Source organism: Equus przewalskii, chromosome 15 (genome assembly GCF_037783145.1).
Source record: "Equus przewalskii isolate Varuska chromosome 15, EquPr2, whole genome shotgun sequence".
NCBI classification, from domain to species: Eukaryota; Metazoa; Chordata; class Mammalia; order Perissodactyla; family Equidae; genus Equus; species Equus przewalskii.
Genome location: NC_091845.1, coordinates 69,241,941 through 69,262,314, shown reverse-complemented (window position 1 = coordinate 69,262,314; position 20,374 = coordinate 69,241,941). Strand labels below are relative to the sequence as shown.

General features: G+C 42.4%; 1 protein-coding gene across 7 annotated transcripts in view; it reads left to right on the top strand.

The window, feature by feature from the left end:
• The window catches only part of CPNE4 (copine 4), a 480,649-nt gene that overhangs the window by 302,262 nt on the left and 158,013 nt on the right, over nucleotides 1-20,374 (top strand). For all 7 annotated transcript variants that reach the window (XM_070577529.1, XM_070577528.1, XM_070577531.1 and 4 more), the window contains one exon: nucleotides 10,888-11,067. In XM_070577529.1, the coding sequence (XP_070433630.1) occupies nucleotides 10,888-11,067 (180 nt within the window). The remainder of the gene's footprint in view (nucleotides 1-10,887; nucleotides 11,068-20,374) is intronic.

Genomic DNA, 20,374 nt, shown 5'->3' with positions numbered 1-20,374 from the left:
TGCTGGACCCTGGATCCTGTAAGTCATGTCACTGTGTAGGCAGTCGGAATAAGAAGGCTGATGTGGTGAGAGGGAGCATTGCACCAGGAGTCAGAGAACCCAGCTGGATCCACATCTCAACTGCCAGTTTGTAGCTTCAGGAATTTGAGGATGTTATTTTAGTATCTCTGGGCCTCCGTTTCCTCTGCAGTAGAAGAGGAATGATATACATGTAACACATCAAGCCCTCCCACCCTCTCCTACACCCAGGGCAGACATTGCTGAGCAATCAATCTTCCCACTAAACACAGAGAGAGCCTCAGATAGCTTTGCAACACGGCGTAGAGCCTCAGATAGCTTTGCAACACGGCGTTCTCACCAATCACTCTGATCTGAGAGGATGAAACATGCTGTCATTCCCAGACTTGATGAACAATAGAATCTAAGATCTGAGATTATTGCTCTCACAACACAATTCATGGGAAGAGGAAAGTGTCAAGGAGAGGCGAGTGGCCCCTGACTGATGAAGGAGTGCTATGGGAAAGAGCGGTGGGCAGAAAGCTGGTGTGTTCCTCCCTGCCCAGTGGCATTTGGAGAAGGTCCAGTTAGATTGTATGATGATTTCACAATTTGGGCAATTGGGAATTGACTTATAAACAGAATGGACATTGGTTATTCTAAAGGAGTCAGGGGAGGGAAGTTGGAACCTAGGGGGTGGACTCCAAGCTATGGGACCGCCTCCCATCGCTTCACCCCTGCACGTGGACACCTGTTGTGAGGAGGCTTGAGGCAGGCCTCGGCAAGTCCACCTTCACAGTCTGCTGGCTGGCGAGCGTGTCCAGCTTGGGACGAGTATGCGGCATCCTGCAGATGAGTTTCTTTTCACTATTTCGAACATCAATTAGTAAGAAAACTAAGGCTCTCCAGTCTTGGATGACCTTTCCAGAGGACTCCACAGCTGTGACAGAGCGACGAGCTGGTAGGAACATCCTGTTAATAACCAACATCTGAGTGAAGTGCAAATTGCTTTACACTTGTGTGGGATTAGCCTCCAAGCTCCCGTATGAGGAGGATCTGACAGTAGCTGCAACTTGGAGTGACCTGCAATCCAACACCTTCCCACTCCCCAGCCTGGCAGGCTCTGGCTGCTTTTAGCAGCAGGCATGAATTTTGTGAGACAGTTTCTGATTGCTTGATATTTGTGTGCCAGCTTACAGCTGGAGTGGGGGGTAGAAGGCAGCTGATTTAGGATTCCAAAACACCCATTTATGTTATAGAATCTTTTATGTCCTCTCAGCTTCGAGCATCCAGATTTCTCCTGAGCCATTCTAAAGGGGCTCTAGCCAAGTGGAGGAACTTGAAGAGCAAAATATAAAAGGAGGGGAAAGAGAAAGTTTGAAGAAAGGAAAAGGTGTGCCAGACACTCAAGAGTCACGCTGGGAAGCCTGTGCAGGGTCTGTCATCCAGCTGAGGGTGTTAAAGATTGTTTTCCTCTCAAAGAGCGTTTGGAGTATTGAGTGTTAGGAAGGGCCCTGCTTGAAACCACTGTGGTCAGAGGGTACCTGAATGAATTTGTCCTTTTCAAGAGAGATGCCGTGTCCCAGGAGAGAGCTTTCAGGGAAAGCCCAAGTGGCTCCATCACTTAATAGCTGGGTGACTTGGGGCAAGTTAACCTCTTTGACCCTAAGTTTCCTCATGTGTAAAATAATGATAGTGACACTAACGTGGTTGTTGGGATAATGTATGTGAAGTGGTTAGATCAATGCCTGGTGCATACTAAGTGCTCAGTAAATGTTCCTTATGATCCATTACTGAACATGTTGGGGAATAGAATGTTGTGGCTAAGAGGAAGTTACCACATATATCATATATAGATTTCCAGTTTTCAAACTCTTAAAAGACCATATAATCCATTCATCATGATCCTCCTGATAAGACACAATTTCTCCTACCCTTGGGATTCAGAAGGCTCTTCCAGGTTTTGCATTATCTTGGGCCATTTTTAAGAGCATTGCTGAAACTGTCAGGGTTCCAGCAGAAAAAGAAATGTTGATGACACACTTAGAGACGTGTGGGCGAAGTTAAGGGAGTCAGCAAGGGATGCTGAGATGCTCTGGGGCTGGCAATAGTGGGAAGCCACCTCTGAGCTTGATGCGCAGGCAGAAATGGCAGTGTTACTGGAACCCAAGGAGAGCCGGAACCTTACAGGCAGGACTACTAGGAGGGGACTGTAGGGGTTTGGCGTCTAGTGAGAGCCTGTTTCCTAGTTCATGGACAAGTGTCCTCTCACTGTGTCCTCACATGGCAGAGGGGCAAGAGGGCTCTCTGGAGTCTCTTCTATAAGGGCACTAATCCTATTCATAAGGACTCCACTCTCATGACCTGATCACCTCTCAGATGCCCCCACCTCCAAATGCCATCACGTTGGGGCTTAGGTTTCAACATGTGAATTTTGAGGGGACACAAACATTCAGTTTATAGCACTTGAGTAGATATTGAAATTACTGCTATCTAGGGTCTACCCCACACAGAGTCTAATTTTACTGGTCTAGAGATCCCCAGATGATTTCAATGTGCAGCAAAGTGTGCACGCTGCTGCTGTCTACTAGAATCACATGGGGATCTCCAGACCTATTAAATCAGTAATTCATTAATCTCCAGGGTGATATAGCTGACACAGGCTACCACAGAATGTCCAATATGGTAACCACTAGACATATGCGGCTATTTAAATTTAAGATAATTACATTTAAACAAAACTTAAAATTTAACTTCTCAGTCCCACTATCCACATTTCAAGTGTTCAATAGCCACATGTGACGGATGGCTACCATTTTGGACAGTGCAAATATAAAATATTTCCATCATCATGGAAAATTCTATTGTACAGTGCTGGTACAGTGACAGGACCCCCCAAGCTAAGTGGGCTGGGGCTCAAGGCAATGAGACGGAACTGAAATCAGGAAACTAAGCCACACAAGCTAAGCACTCACGCTGGGGAAGAGGGACAGCTATGGAGGACACAGAGGTGTTTGATACAGGAAGATACATTTGAGACCTCTGCCAATATGCTGATCCAGTCAGGATTGGCCCAGGCTCTGTGTGGATGGAGACAGCAGCCTAGAGGGGCTGTGGAGGGCAACAAAAGAAGAGGAAGACCCAGGACCCATCGTTGTGGTACTTGAGACCTCTCTGAAGGTGCCTACAGATGATACTCATTTCATTTACTTCTAAGCCACACTCTTGGGCAAGTGATGTGACTCTACCATCCACTTTGAACAGCATACGCCTGGGGATATGTTTAGTGGTGAAAGGACTATCTAGCTTTAGGCTCTCCAGCAGAACCATCCCCAGGGCACCATAAACAGAACCCAGCTGGCACAAGAGGCCCTGTTACTTGAGAGCCAGTTTAAGACCATAGCGAGGAGATAAAGGGAGGGTTCAATGGATCAATAGCAAGGGGGAGAGAGAGAGACTTTTGTAATCCTGGTTCACTTATTCAGTTAATCTAGAGCATTTGAAGATTTTACCATGTGGTGTGTGAGCAGTGTCTTTTCAGAGTTAAATCTTGGAGAGGTACCAGGTTGGATGTTTCTTGAGAGAAGCAGAATGGTATGTTAGTGTACTAGGACTGCTGTAAGAAAGGGCCTCAGACTGGGGGCCTTAGACAACAGAAATTTATTGTATCACAGTTCTAGAGGCTAGAAGTCCAGGATCAAGGTGTTGCCAGGTTTATTCCTTCTGACAGCGCTAGGGAGAATCTGTTCCATGCTCTCTCCTGGCTTCTGGTGGTTTGCTGGAAGTCTTTGGTGTTCCATGGGTTGTAAGCACAACATTCCAATCTCTTCCTTCATGTCCAAAGGGCATCTCTGTGTGTCTGTGTCCAAAGCTCCCCTTTTTATGAGACATCAGTCATATGAGGTCAGGGGTCCGCCCTACTCTAGTAGGACCGCATCCTAACTTCTAACTTCCATAACAACTCCATTTCCAAATGAGGTCACATTCTGAAGTACCGGGGATTAGAACCTCAACATATGAGCTCTGAGGGACATAATTCAACCCAGAACTAATGGTGTAGTAGGAAGAGAATATATTTTGCAGTTGGACAGACCGGGTTGAGCCTTGCTTTTGCCACTGCTTTTCTGATGCAGTTTTATTTTATCATCTGCAAAAGAAGGATGATATATTTAACAGAATCGTTGGTAAAATGATAAATCAGTGGTAAAATGAAGCACTATTCTATGTATCACCACTTAAGAAAAAAATACTTCCAATTAAACAGTGGCATATCATCAATTATAACATGCATCTGAGTTTTAAATATGTGAAATTGTGAAATCAAAGTATGTTTTAAAGTCGATGAAGGTAAGGACTGAAGATAACTTGTAAAGTGCCTTCTCTAGGAAAGTAAGAAATTGTACAATAAAGGTGCATCATTTTTTCTCCACCCCTTCCTTTGAGCAGAAAAGGTACCATTACCATTGGTCACCACCCTACTTGTCATCCATTTCAAGAAGGAATTGAATAATTTACTAGGCAGTGGTTAAAATGAATTCCTAAGGAGGTGGCTTCTGTGAAGTGTGTTATTGCCATCACAAAACTTTATGATCGCTTCAAATAGGGGGTGTCTTCTGGGCTTTCTCTCTGGGGGATCCCACTCTTTATTCCTATCTTGGCTAATAAGTCCACTCATGTGGATTGTTCTGAGAACCAGCGAGCCCTTGGAGAAGTTTCTATATTTGTTTAGTTGGGTTGAAGGTGGGTTGGACTAATAGGGAATTTTGAGGAGTATACAGTTCTGTGTTTATCAGGACTAGCCTCCATATTGGAGGATAGTTAGCATCCTGTGATGTCACCCCATCATTGTGACAAACCCAAATGCCCCTACACATTTCCACATGCCCCCTGGGAAAGTGGGTATTTCCCTCATTAAGAACCAGTAAGCTAGATGAATGTGTCAAGGTGCAAAGTCAGCTTCAGCCCAGGATTTTATAAGTTAAGGAGAAGCAAAGATTGGCAATCAGGCATATTTTCAGTCTTAGGAACTGGTGAGCAGGAACTCCCCAGTCCATGTGTCACATCAGCCAGACCGCCAGAAATGATGTAGACATATCACAAAAATGACACAAGGAAACTCAAATTTCCACATGTGATTCCTTAAATAACCAGCAAAATGTTAAAGAGTTTAGTCCTATCAAAGTAGAGAATCCATTTAAATTGAAAATAAAAGCCATATCTCACCAGCACCAACCTCTCTCTCTCTGTTGAGTGATATTGAAACCCACAACTTGTTTGTTGCAGCTATGGGGCAAGCCACCAGCCCTGGGGCCAGTCACTTCAAATCAGCAGCCATAAGCAACTGAAATCTTGAAATTCAATAATGCTATTTCTGGTGGCTTAGTGATTTATCTTATTATCTAAATTTTATTTGGTTTAATATGTCCCCTTGGAAGTTACATGGTTTGAAAAATTATCTGTAATAAATCCTTTATTTTTGAACATAAAGTTCTCCATTCTTTATTCAGAGAAAATTAGTTTCTCCCCACCCTCACTAACTAAATATTGAGGAAATATTTAAGGAATATCAGTTTGAAGGAATATCTAATTATAAGCCTGCCCTGGGTGCCCTCATGTCTCTCTCTCTCAGGCCCATGTCATTCTTCACCAGCCCTGTTACCCTTGGGATAAAGCCTGTACTTCTCCAGGAAACCTTAGACCATTCAGTGACTGGCATCAGTTTTGGCTCCTGCCTTTACCTTCTCCCCACTAATAGCATCACATTGTTTAGTGTTCACCTCCCAATAACCTCACCTCCTTTGCCTGTGGCAGTTCCAGCCCTTGGAAGCCCAAGGAGCAGACAGTCATTCTGCACTTACTCTTGAACCATTTGTTGATGACACACTGACCTTGTCCCCCAAACAATCCAATCTTTGTGGGCAGTGTTCGGGGCCCCCATTGTGTCTCCAGTATGCCCACTGGACAAACCAGATCTCCAGAGACACAGCCACAGCCTCATTCATTGACTTTCCCCATGAGTTCTACATTTTATGTTTGTTGTCTGGCTTGTGCATTAATTTGAGCAACAGTTTCAGTGGACAATCTTCAAATTTGCATGACTATATAGCATAGAGGTGAAGAATCTTACCTCTTGAAAGCCATGTGAAGTTGGGAAAGTTATGGGGTCTGTCTGCCTCCCGGTAAGAGGCTAATAATAGTGCCTACCTCATAGTGTTGTCGTCGGATGAAAAGAGAGCGCCTGTCAAAAGATTTGAATGTACCCTTCACCAAAGAAGATATACAGATGCCAAAGAAGCTTATGAAAAGATGCTCAACATCCTTAGTTATTAGGGAAATGCAAATTGAAACCACAATGAGATCCCACTACACATGTATTAGAATTTAAAAAGTTAAACATACACCTATTTCACTCCTAGGTATTTACCTAAGAGAAGAAATATATGTCCAGACAAATGCTTGTGTATAAATATTCACGGCAGTTTTATGTGTAATAGCCAAACTGGAAACCACTCAAATGTCTGTCAATGGAATATTACTCAGAAATAAAAAAGATGAACCATTGATGCACAAACAACAATGAATAAATCTCAAAATACTTATGCTAAATGAAAGAATAAAGACCAAAAAAAACTACATACTGCATACAATTTATATATTATTGTAGAGGATACAAACGGATCTACCATGACAGAAAGTAGATCAGCAGTTGCTTGGGAATGGAAAGGGTCGGGGGTGGGGTGAGAGGAAGGCATTGCAAAGAGTCATGAGGAAGCTTTTCTGGGTAATGGATACGTTCACTATCTTGATTGTGATGATGGTTCAGTAGAATATACATATGTCAAAACTCTTGGGGGGGGGAAGGGATAAAGGGGCACATATATGATGGTGGGTAAAGATTAGACTACTGGGGGGCTGGGCCCATGGCTGAGTGGTTAAGTTTGAGTGCTCTGCTTGGTGGCCTGGGGTTTTGCCCATTCGGATCCTGGGTGTGGACGTGGCATGGCTCATTGGACCATGCTGGGACGGTGTCCCGCATAGCACAACTAAAGACACTCACAACCAGAATATACAACTATGTACTGGGGGGCTTTGGAGAGAAGAAAAAAAAAAGAAGAATATTGGCAACAGTTGTTAACTCAGGTGCCAATCTTTAAAAAAAAAATTAGACTACTAGGGGTGTGTAAGATAGAGTGTAGTCAGAAATTGATAAATAATAATGTATACTCGAAATTGCACAATGTTATAAACCATTATGACCTCAATAAAATTACTTGGAAAAAAAAACCCTTCTGAAATATACACTTTAAATAGATGTGATTTATTATATGTAAATCATACCTCAATAACATATTTTTTTAAGTGGGAGCCTGAGACAAAGCAGGGCTTCCATAAGTATTAACTGTTATAAACTTTAGTGTTATGCTTAAAAATGTTTTAGATGAAATTTGTGAAAGAACATCTCATCAAAAGCAATATTCAATGGTTGATTCTATCACCATCATACCATAACCTAGCTGCAGTTTTCTTTTCTTTTTAGGGATGCTCAAGAATAAACATGAATTCAAAAAAATGGTCCAGACTTTGAGGTCAAAAGGCATGAGTTCATGTGCCCATTATATTGTCCAGTACCTTGTGCTGACATTTGACCTTGATTTTTCTCATATATAAAATAGTATAGGGGCCAGCCCAGTGGCATAGTGGTTAAGTTGGCATGCTCTGCTTTGGCAGCCCCAGCTTTGCAGGTTCAGATCCTGGGCGTGGACCTAAACACTGCTCATCAAACCATGCTGTGGCGGCGTCCCATATACAAAATAGAGGAGGATTGGCATGGATGTTAGCTCAGGTCCAATCTTCCTCACCAAAAAAAGGAATAGTATAGAGGTGCATCACATGATTGCCATAAGAATCAAATGAAATAAATTGATGTGTGTTCTGCAAACCATAAAGCAGCACTGTTATATCAGTCTTCATGATTAGGGAGGAGAGGACATAAGTGTTCACATTTTTGCAGACTTGGTAACAGAGAGCCAGCAAGATAAAATAAACCTTGACAGAAAATATTTCACACAAGAACGAGGGATAGACCCTACATCTCCTGAATTTCCTTACTTGGATATTCCCACATCAGAATTGCCTGGCAGACTTTTAAAAATACAGATTTCTGGGTCCCCCATCCCATATTTACTAAATCAGAATCCCTGGGGGTAAGGACAGGAATCCGAGTTTTAAAGAAAGGGGCTCAACTGATTCTGATGCAGCTGGCAGCAACAGTCAGTGCGTGGTCTTTTGGAAACATATGCCTTGACCTTGATGTCTCTCAATGAGAAACATGGGCCGTCCTGGTCTCTGTTGCTCAGGTTAAACCTGGTTTCAGTCTCCAGAAAAGATAATGCACGTCCCATAATGACTGGGAATGCAGAATATTTTGAAACATCTTCCAAATACACGTTTAGTATCCTGAGCACATCCCCTATCACCATTTCTCTGTTTTCCTGAGCACCTATACTCAGGATTCGTACTGGCCCTGAGATTATCTATCTTGGTAATGCAAATGCTTGTTACTTTCTTTCTTTCCAACCAGTCTTTTCCCTCGCAAAACCAAGTCATTCGGTGTTGCATGCTGGCAGCTCACCTTGGATAGTCTGTCTGAGGGGTGGCTTGATACCAACATCAAATTTATATGTATGTGGGATTACCATTTGAAAAGCAAGAAGTGAGAGGAAAAGCAGAGGGACTGGTGCCCAATCAGCGATTTGTGCCACTTGGGATGGTTAAAACAGAGGAACAAAGGCTAGAGTTTCCATCTCCTCCCATCTCTTATCGTCTAAACCAGCCACGACTCTATTCTTCCATCCACAAGGAAAGAAGACTCCTTTTCTGTCTTGAGGATGTCAAATCCTCTTATAAGTTATATCATGGGGGTTATTTCAAAATTCTCTATCAAAAGAAACCACATGAATATAATTAAATCTCTTATCATATGGATCATTATTCTATGAATTTGGACCAGATGTTGCAAAAATGTCTTTAGGGGTCAGGCAGGGAAAATCATTGAGGGAGAAGAGCTTGTAAGATGGAGAATGAGTGCCTCACCTGAATGGGGCAGTCCCCAATTGTTGCCATGTATGAACGTATCCCTAGGTTGCAAGGTATTTTGATTGTTTTTCCAAAGAGGTGGCAGCAAAAAATAGCCCTTCTTTTATGCTGGCAAATTAAGGGAAAATTACTTTTAAAAGAGACAAATAAAACACCTTCAAGTCAGCTTGAATTTGCACACTACCAGTATATGACCTCTGATTTTTATTATTCAAAACCATAATCACTTAATAATTGAAAAGAAATTATGCCAATATAGTAAATCCTTGCACTCATATGATCAGTCAATAACTATTCAATCCTGACCCCAGAAAGAACACTTTGCTCATATAGAAGCTGAGTCTTCATGGGAAGCTAGAATAGTCAGATAACCATTGGTCTGAACAATAGCTTGTTGTAAAATGCTAATCAGCAGTAGGTTGGGACTTGGTTTTCTGCCTGTTGGGCAGCGGCATGACAGAACCATATGCTCCTTCTCCTTGCAACCTGGATTGTCCATCCCACCAAGAACAGCAGGTGGTGATCCTTGCAGGATAACCCTCTCTCACACAGGGCCCTGCATAGGAAGGGACAGGACCAGGGACAAAGCACTGAACTCAAGAATGTCAGGGGAGGCTGCAGCAAGTATTGAATATTCTTTTCTGGATAACATGTATATGTATGATATGGTCACAGATTGTCTTCTCTTCATTTTGTTGAGAGACTTTCCCTGTACTCTAAAGAAAGCGGGGTAATGTTTTTCACAGTTGGTGCTAATGAATGACACTTGGGAAGTATCCAATAAACCATGTTTCTATTTGAAAGCCAACAGTACGTGCAGGCTCCAGTTGATTTGAAGATATGAGTAATGGTTCTCTCCAGTTGAGAGATACTGTGGGATTTTAGGTTATCTCTAACTTGGTCCTTTAAGGCCTCCCAGATATATTCGTATATCAGGGCCTCAGCCTGCCCCTCTCTGTTCTCTCACTCTCTGATGTCCTGCCAAGTCCTCCCTTTGGCTGACTCCAACCAGAACCCAGAGGGCAAGGGAGCCCAGGAAATTCAATCCAGAGAGGTCAGCCACCAGGGACACAGAGTAGGGCAGAAAGCGGCAGATATGAGTCTGGGAGAGGGGGGCAAATGAGAGTTATCATCACAGAAGGCAAGGGGAATCATAGCTCTTGGAATATTAGAGAAGGAAGGGATGTTTTCACCAACTAATGCTCTAATCCTCATTTTGTTGATGAGGAAACTGAGGCCTGGGGAGTTGAAATGACCAAGGAAGCATTATAAACCCAATAAAAGGCATCCTTGAGACCAAAGGCTGTTATCTTCATATCCATTCTCATGGCCTTTCCACTTCATTATGCCGGGAATCAGGATTTATGAAACTTTAGGATTGGCTAAAATGGGGCACCTACACAGTCATTTGCCATTGCTGTGCCCTTCAGACATGAGGAATCGATGACAGATATCTTTCCTCCTGAGCCCAGATGTGCCCTCAGACTCCTTCTCATCCTAAGGCTCCAGGCAGCCACTAACAATCCGTCGTGTTGCCCTATTACTAACAATCCAACATGCTCTAAATCTTTGAATACAAAGCTTCGGATTATTCTAAGAAGATTTTCCTGCTTGACACACGGCTTATTCTCTGAAGGTGCTTCCTTGAAGACTTTCAAACTGCTTGCCCTGGTGACTTGGTGGCGGGTGTTTATAGTTTGGAAGGAGGGGAAGCACCATAAGATTAATTCTCCTGAAGGATTATAATAAAAGGCCCTAATCCCTGATGGGTTTTCTCTTTCTCTCTCCTTGCAGGTTGACAGAACGGAGGTGATTCGCACCTGCATAAACCCAGTGTATTCAAAACTGTTTACTGTGGACTTTTACTTTGAAGAGGTGCAGCGCCTGCGGTTCGAGGTCCACGACATCAGCAGCAACCACAACGGGCTGAAGGAGGCCGACTTCCTGGGTGGCATGGAGTGCACGCTTGGCCAGGTGGGTCGACAGATGTCCCTTCCTCCCTCCTTGCCTTCTTAGTGCCTTTCTTCCTCCCTTTTTTCCCTCTCTCCTTTTATACAATCCTCGCTTTCTTTCTCCTATTGATTTTCTTTATTTTAACATGTAGCATTCTATGACTGCCCATGCACTGTCACATCCGTTATCTTTAACGTTAGATTTACATAGGGATGATGCTGCAAATATGTGTAGTCTTCCTTATTTTGCAAAATTAACCATTTTCTCTTCTGACTTCATTCTGTCAGTCATTTATTTAACAAGTATTTGTTGAGTGCTTCCTCTGCTCTGCTTGTGTGTCTGTTACAGCCTTATCCTGACACATTATAAATTCCCATCTCCCAACTCAACTGTGAGAACCCCCACACATGGGGTATTGCTCATTCACGTGTGCTCCAAGCCTGTGGTGACAAAAATAGCCCAAGAGAGGACTAAATAGATATCTGGTGAATGAATAAATGCTTTTACTTCATCCTCACAACAATCATGTGAAATAAACATCATTATTATATCCATTTGTCAGTGAAAAGCCAAGACTCAGGTCAAGCGACTTGCCGGAGGCCCCACACTAAAGAGTGGCAGAGTTAGAACTCGAACCAGGTCAGCCTCACTCTAAACCCCACCGTTTTGCTTCTGTAACACCCTTCCTTTTTCCCTCCCCTTCCTGCGGTGTCCAGAACTTTCATAGATGCTGAGGAGAGATCTAAATGAAGAAATAATCCTTGTCCTCAAGAAATGGACAAGGTAATTGGAGAAGGCATGCTATATGCACCTCAATAGAGCAATTCATGACGTTCTCTAAGCTGTAGTGAGACAACATATCCTGGGCTCTATACAGAGGGTTGTGGGCCTTCAGGGCAAGGAGAGATTTTCTGCTGATAGAGTCAAAGAAAGCATTTGTGGGACCAAACTTTGAAAAAATATGGTCCAGGCATTGAAGAAGGAGGAGGGAGAGCTTTCAAGTAAGAAAGCAACGTAAACAAGGCCTAGAACCACCATGGCGGAGTAAAGAGCTGAGGAGACCGGTTTCACTGAATCAAGGTCAGATGCTCATTTACTGTGAAACCAGTGAAGCTTAAACTTCAGAGCCCCTCCCTCGTGTGGACTCCCTCCAAGGCTCTGTGTCACATTTTTATGTGTAGTTTTGTTCTTTTTTCTCAAAGAAGGATTCCAAATCATATAAGCCTCAAGCCCTGCAAGACCTGGATCCACCCTCTGCAGAGGTAAGGGTCCTGTTTAGGGATTAGTAAGAGAGGGTGCCTGGCAGAGAGGCGGGAAGCATGCCTGTTTGTTTGTTTGTACCCTGCCTCAAACCACTTACTGCTGAAAGAAATTCTCCCATATGAGTGCTGAGTGACAACACAGGTGATCTCCTCAGTTACTCTTTTCCAGAAAATATAGTGATTGAGTTCATAGGATCATTGCTTGTTCCTTGAGTGAAAGCCAAAAGCTTAATGTGGAAGTTCAGCTGAGGGGAGGCAGAGAGAGGAGCTGGAATATTCTCCATAAATATAATCTCTCTCATGACTTTTGAAAAGAGTTGATAGCAGATAGTTCTAGGGTCTTGCCAGGTGTAGTGCCCTATAAGTGGGCATTGAATAAATAAATGAATAGGGGCTAGCCTGGTGGCATAGTGGTTGGGTTCGCATGCTCTGCTTTGGCGGCCCGGGGTTTGTAGGTTTGGATCCCGGGCACAGACCTACACACTGCTCAGTAAGTCATGCTGCGGTGGCATCCCACATACGAAATAGGGGAGAATGGTTAGCTCACTGACAACCTTCCTCAAGCAGAAGAGGAAGATTGGTAACAGATTATAGCTCAGGGCCAATCTTCCTTACAAAAAAAATAAATAAATGAATGAAGGAATGGTGGATTTGAGATGGAATTCTGTAATGTATAAATAAAATAAAAAGGTGATTAAAATGGCGTCTTTAATAGATAAAAATGAGCTACTCTAAGATTCTCCCTTAGATGGTGGTCATCGCTCTCATGCATAAAAGTTATATTCCATCCCAAGAAATAAATGTAGATCCATTAAGAGTCACGTGAATAAAAAATCTGTTTCATCTAAAGCTTTGATAATTTTGTCTTTGTCAATGACCGTCAAACTTACATCTTTCACAAGGCTCAGCTTTTCAACATCCAGTAAGTCCTTGTGCTCGGCATTGTGCCAGGTGCCAGCAATATAGTGGGAAGCCAAACCATTGTCCCTGCCTTCCAGCAGCTCGCAGTCTAGTTGGGGATAAAGATGGCAAACAAATAATTACACAAGCAATTAATTAAATTGCAACCATTGTTAGGGAGAAGTACAGAATAAGAGAGCAAACACTGAGAGAATGGTGTCAGATGGAGAGGGGGTCAAAGAAGCCTTCCGAAAGGAAGTGACATTCACACTGAAACTTGGAGGGAGTGTGAATGTGCATCAGGTGAGAAGAGAGAGGAAACACATTCCAAGCAGATGGGAACATTACATACCAAGCCTCTGGATTCAGGAAGGGGTTTGGCATATGGTGCAGAGTATCTTCATTTGGGTTTCCCAGGAAGCCGACTGTGAGATAGGAAGTCAAAAGAGGTGAATGAAACACCATAATGGAGTAAAAAAGAGAGACAGGAAGAGGAAGGCAGCCTATAAGGCTACGACTGTGGCAACAAGGACTTAATTCTACTGGTGAAATTCTGGAAGCTGGTATATAGCAAACAGGACAGAGTTATCTCACCCTAGGGATGAGGGAATTAAGGTATTTATACACTTGGGGATGTATATACTCTCATCAGTCATTGAGGGATGTTTCCAGGCTGGGAACATTAATCCCCTGGGGTTTATGGCTTATTTCTTGGGCCTCGAAGCAGGCTGCAAAACTACAAGAAGCTTGCAAGCAAAGAAATACAGGTGCTAGTGGTGAGAAGTCAGTGATGTGCACCCAAGTCATAAGGCCTGGCAGCATCTGCTACACAGGCTCTTTTGGTTGCTTGCCCAATAGCCAATTTCCCCCATCTTTTAACTGTCAGACCCTGATCATTTTCCACCACGTAGCCATGTAGAAAATAGCCCTATCCCTAGCTCAAGAGTGAATCCTAAGTAACCTCAGCCAACCATACAAATCCCACCCCCCCTTTGCCCAAGATTGGTTTAGGGGTGGGCTTGTGGCCAGTTCTAACTAATGAGACATGAGAATTTTTCTTAGAAAGATTTTCTAGCCTAAAAAAAAAAGAGAGACACACATGAAGAAAGAGTTCCTCTTTTCCTGTGATTCCTGGAACCACTGCAGCCGTCTTGCAATGATGCTGAGGATGAGAGCAACCCTTATCCGAGGTTGGAGCCAAAAGATGTGGAGGCACAGGTCTATCATACTGCACCTCCTTATTATGGGAGACTAAAGTGTCCTAGTGTTAAAGCCCTTTGGAATGGAATTTTCCATTCCTTGAGCAAAAAGCATCATGATTGATACAGAGCTTATGAGGAACTGAAAGATGGCCAGACCATCTGGAGTGGGGTGAACAAAGGGAAATTGGAGGAGTTCATTGGCTTAATTTCCTTAATCTCTCAAGATGAGGAATTTATAGAAGTGAACACTGAGGATGAGATTACAAATAGTCCTTTCTAAATATATTTTGATACTTTAGAAAGAGCTTCCAAACTGGTAGTTTCATTTGACCCTCTTGACAATGCTGGGAGGACAGGTGTCATCTGCATTTTATAATGGAGAAAACTGAGGGCCAGAAAGATTCAGTGTCTTGACAGAGCCAAGATCAGAAGTCAGCCTTTTGATCCTTAATCCAGAGCTCTTTCTTCTGCCATGATTTAGGGAAGGATAGTGTGGGGAGGCCACCTGTTCTGAAAACTCTTTTAACATCATGGCTTAGGTGAAACAAATGAACAGCAAGTCAGACTTGTTCAGTGTGGCCCTAAGGCATGTTTCCCAAGCCACATGGCTCCACCCTTGGGTGACATGCTAGCCTCTGCATATTCTCTGTGCATTGTATATTCTTAGGCAACCACCCTTTCATATTTTCAGTCATGTATAGGTGCAACTGACCTTCCCCACACTTTTGAGGTGGGCACTAATTGGCTTAAATCAATTAGAATATCTCTTTTTTTGTGGCCACAGTGATTGAGTGAGGGATGTTATGTAACTAATCAGAGATAATGAGCTGTAAGTATATATTTGCTGGAGTCTTCTGGGAAAGAAAAGATGAGGCTGTGAGGTCTGGAAATGGTCCCCTTCAAGGCAAGCACATGGAGCTGCTGGGGGAAGAGGAGGGTGATGACAGGATAACGTGTGGAAGAAGAGGAACAGAAGCTGACACCGCCAGGGGAGGAGGAGAGAAATGGAGAGAAATGAGGTGATATTATTTGCACACTAGATAGAGTCTTGTCTGAAGCCAGCCTTTCCTGGGAATTTTGGCTGAAAGTTTCCCTTTATTATTTAAACCACTATAGGCTAATGCTTTTTGCCCCTTGCAACATGGAGTTATAACTGATCAAGTCATATTCCAGAGAATCCCTTTCTTAGGCCATAGCGACCTTTTCAAGCTCCAAGATCCTATAACCCATCTGCATTTCATTCATTTTGCAACTCATTCTACATTGCCTTGAGAAGTTCCTTTTTATAGGCTCATTAAAATCATTTCTCTCTTAATTAGCATTTGTTTGTGTATGTATTCATCTGGCCCCCATAGCCATATTACCAGTTTCTTAAGGCAGAGGCCACAGACAGTACTTCTTGTGCCTAATGCAACACCATGCTTCATACATCACACATGCTCAGGTCAAATTTTTTGATAAGTTAAATTTCAAAATTTCAGATAAATATGAACTTCTATTTTCATGTGATTAAGTTTCATTCTCTCATTTATTCATACTTTCAACAAGCATTTATCAAGTGCCTGGATATGCCAAGTGCTGTAATAGGTGCTAGAGGCACAGAGATGAAAAAGACAGAGGCCCTGCCCTAGAAGAGCTTGTAATGAGCTGAGAGACACAGACCAGTAAACAAATAATCAAAGTGCCTATTACTAAGTGCTACCGTGAGATGTGTTTCAGAGGCTATAGGAGAAAGACTTACCTCTGCCTAGGGAGAATCAGGGAGGTCTCACAAGAAAGATGCCTCACTCTGGACCTGAATCTTGAAGGATGAGTAGGAATCCACCAGCAGAGAAAAGAAGTAAGGACTCCCTGGGCAAAATGACTAGCACACATAAAGGCACAGCAGCACAAGAAGGACAGAGAACTCTAAGTGGTTCAGCATGGTGGGATGGTCAAGTGAATGGGGAAGGGATAAAGGAGGCTAGACAAGAGAGGAGGAGCCAGACTGTGAGGGTTTTAAGTACCTCTCTTTAAAGTCTGGAGAGCTTAGATTTGATGCACTGGAGGCCCTGATGGGTTTTAATGAGGGGAAGGACAAAATTGGATGCATGTATTAGAAAGATCACTCTGGCATTCCCGTAATGGTGGATGAAAGAGAGTGGAAGCAGGATAAACCAGTTAGAAAGTTAGTGCAATGACAGGAAAGAGATGAGGAGGCAGTGGTGATGGAAGTTGAGAAGAGGAGACCCAGAGGAGAGTTTGTCCAAGAGCAGAATCAACAAACCTTGGAGACTGAGTAAGGAAGAAGTTCATGGGTGTCTGGCTTAGTTTACTGGAGGGGCGATTTGACTGTCGTTGAGAGGAATCATACTGAGGAGTACGGTAGGGAATAGAATGTGTTGCTGACGTGTTAAGCCCAGGATGTCTATGAAGAATCTAGAGAAGGTTGCCAGTTGGCAGCTGACCACGTGGATGTGGACATGATACAGATTTAGGAGCCAACTTGCTATAGATGGTAGTTGGTAGCATGAAAGTGGATGAGAGTCCTCAAAGAGGCTGTTTTAGTTTTATTTTTGGAAGGAAATTCATGAACACGCCACATAGGAACAAATATAAAGGATTTTTTTAAATCATTGGGTATGTAAGTACATCTCCCTTCTTTCAGATAAAAGTGTGAACTTGATGTTTTTCTTGAAATCAAAATCCTTTCTTGGGTGTTTTCTCCGTGCAGAGTAGCATACAGACAGATGCATTCTAATGAGAGCTCCATGAAGGGCAGGCAGTCCTCCTTCACCCTTCCTGGTTTCACAGGCTGTGACACTTTGGTGTGGATGGGAATTTTTCTCTTTTTTCTAAATTGATCTCTCTAGATCAAGCTAAAAGAAAATCCATCAACATTTTCCTTCTTCATAACTTCAGTGGTGATAGAAGATTCCTTTTCCTCGGACTGCTTAGTTAGGCAGGGGATGGCTGGATTCCGGACCTACTGAGCCACTGCAGGAATGGCGTGGTCAAGGTCTGAGGCACTCTTTCATAGTGCTCAAGTGTACACACCGTGGAGCCTGATGATCTAGACTCAAGTCCAGCTCAGCTGCTCTCAAGTTCTTACGTCCAGAGGCAAATTCCCACAGCCATTTAAGCCTTAGTCTCTTCATTTGCAAAAATGGAGATAATAATAGTTCTGGCCTTGAGAAATATTGTGAGATCAATTGAGAAAATACATACATGGTGATAGCAGAGTCCCTGGCACAGAAAGAGCACTCAGGATATGGAAGCTGTTATAAAGGAGGTGAGAATCTGGGAAATGATGGGAAGAATCGACACTGATAGGGACCAACATTGTTTCAGGAGTGAAGGTGGGAGTGAAAAGGATGAAATTATTATGACAGAACACCTGTGTCCTGGGCAATTAGTAAAATTAACTTATAATTTTGTCTCAAGTTTGTTGAGTACTTTATTTAGTCAAAGGATTCAGTGTCTGTGTAATATTTACTCCTCTCAGACTATTTTTAAGTAAAAATGGTTTCAGATCACATCTCTGAGAAGATTGGGGGCAGGTGTTCCAATTCCTGTCTTGCCACAACTGAAGCCCAAAAGGAGAGATAAAGTGACTCCCACTACCCACGTAGGAAGTCACACGTTCAGAGTCTGTCTCCTTGAGGCTGTCTACAGGGACTTGCTATGTCCATCTGAGTTTGTCACATTCTCACTCTGCCATGTGAAACAGCAGGACTCGTGGCCTTTAGGAAAGGAAAATAGCAGTCCTCAGCATGCTAGAAACTGGCGTTGGCTAAGTTGACTACAAGCACAGCGAGTGACTTAGCACTGAGCAATAATGCCAAAGGAAGGTTCATGTCCTCCAAGAGCACTCACGCGGAACTGTTTGTTCTCGGCAGATGGATGAGGGGGGTGAATCAGAGAGACGCAGGGTGGTTGGAAAGCTGTGGACTCCTTCTGGGTGAGCTTGGAGACTATCCTTGGATTTCTGTCGGCCAAAAGAAGATCAGGAGCTAAGCCATTTTCCTGCTGCACCCAACAGAGGGCATGCCAAGGAGAAGCATGGTCCCTCACTATCTAAAACAGCAAACTGGCCTTCATTAATATGATGCCTTTGTTTTCTTTCAATGCTTATTTTTTTAAAATTATTTTATTGACATCATATTGGCTTATAACATTGTGTAAATTTCAGGTGTACATTATTATATATCAGTTTCTGTATAAACTGCATTGTGTTCACTGCCAATAGTCTAGTTTTTATCCATCACCATACCTATATGCTTCTTTACCCCTTTCACCCTCCCCTCACTCGCTTCTCCTCTGGTAACCACTAAGCTGTTCTCTTTATCCATGTGTTTGTTTATCTTTCACAGAGGAGTGAAATCATACTGTGTTTGTCTTTCTCTGTCTGACTTAGTTCACTTAGCATAATACCCTCAAGGTCCGGCCATGTTGTCACAAATGGCACGATTTTGTCTTTTTTATGGCTGAGTAGTATTCCATTGTATAAATATAACACATCTTCTTTATCCAGTCATCAGTGGGTGAGCATTTGGGTTGCTTCCACATCTTGGCTATTGTGAATAATGCTGTGATGAACATAGGGGCGCATAAATCTCTTTGAATTTTTGATTTCATGTTCTTTGGATAAGTACCCAGTAGTGGAATAGCTGGATCATATGGTATTTCTAATATAATATATATGATATTATATTAATAATATGATATATTATATATATCAAGAAATATATTTTTTGAGAAATCTCCATACTGTTTTCCATAATGGCTGTTCCAGCTTGCATTCCCACCAGCAGTGTATGAGGGTTCCCTTTACTCCACATCCTTTCCAACATTTGCTATTTTTTGGCTTATTAATTACAGCCATTCTGACAGGTGTAAGGCGAAATTTCATTGTAATTTTGATTTGCATTTCTCTAATAATTAGTGATGTTGAACAGCTTTTCATGTGCCTATTGGCCATCTATGTATCTTCTTTGGAAAAATGTCTCTTCATGTTCTCTCCCCATTTTTTTTAATTTATTTTTTTTAAAGATTGGCACCTGAGCTAACAACTGTTGCCTATCTTTTTTTTTTTTTCTGCTTTATCTCCCCAAACCCCCCCGTACATAGTTGTATATCTTAGTTGTGGGTCCTTCTAGTTGTGGGATGTTCTCCCCATTTTTGATCAGGTTGTTTGTTTTCTTCTTGAGTTGTGTGAGTTCTTTATATATTTTGGAAATCAACCCCTTATCAAATATATGATTTGCAAATATTTTCTCCCAGTTGGTGGGTTGTCTTTTCTTTTTGACATGGTTTCCTTTGCCTTGCAGAAGCTTTTTAGTCTGATGTAGTCCCATTTGTTAATTTTTTCTTTTATTTCCCTTGCCTGAGTAGACATGGCATTTGAAAAGATACAGTTAAGACCGATGTCAAAGAGTGTACTGTCTATATTTTCTTCTAGGAGTTTTATGGTTTCAAGTCTTATATTCAAGTCTTTAATCCATTTTGAGTTAATTTTTGTGTATGGTATAAGATAATGGTCTACTTTCATCCTTTTGCACGTGGCTGTCCAGTTTTCCCAACAGCATTTATTGGAGACTTTCCTTTCTGCATTGTGTGTTCTTGGCTCCTTTGTCAAAGATTAGCTATCCATAGATGTGTGGTTTTATTTCTGGGCTTTCAATTCTGTTCCATTGACTGTGTGTCTCTTTTTGTGCCAGTACCATGATATTTTGATCACTATAGCTTTGTAGTATATTTTCAAGTCAGGGATTGTGATGCCTCCAGTTTTATTCTTTTTTCTCAGGATTGCTTTGGCTAATCAAAGTCTTTTGTCACTCCATATATGTTTTAGGATTTTTTGTTCTATTTCCATGAAGAATGTCCTTGGGATTCTGATTGAGATTGCATTGAATCTGTAGATTTCTTTAGGTTCACTGCTTATTCGCTCATTCATTCATCCCATAATTTTTCACTCCATCCTGC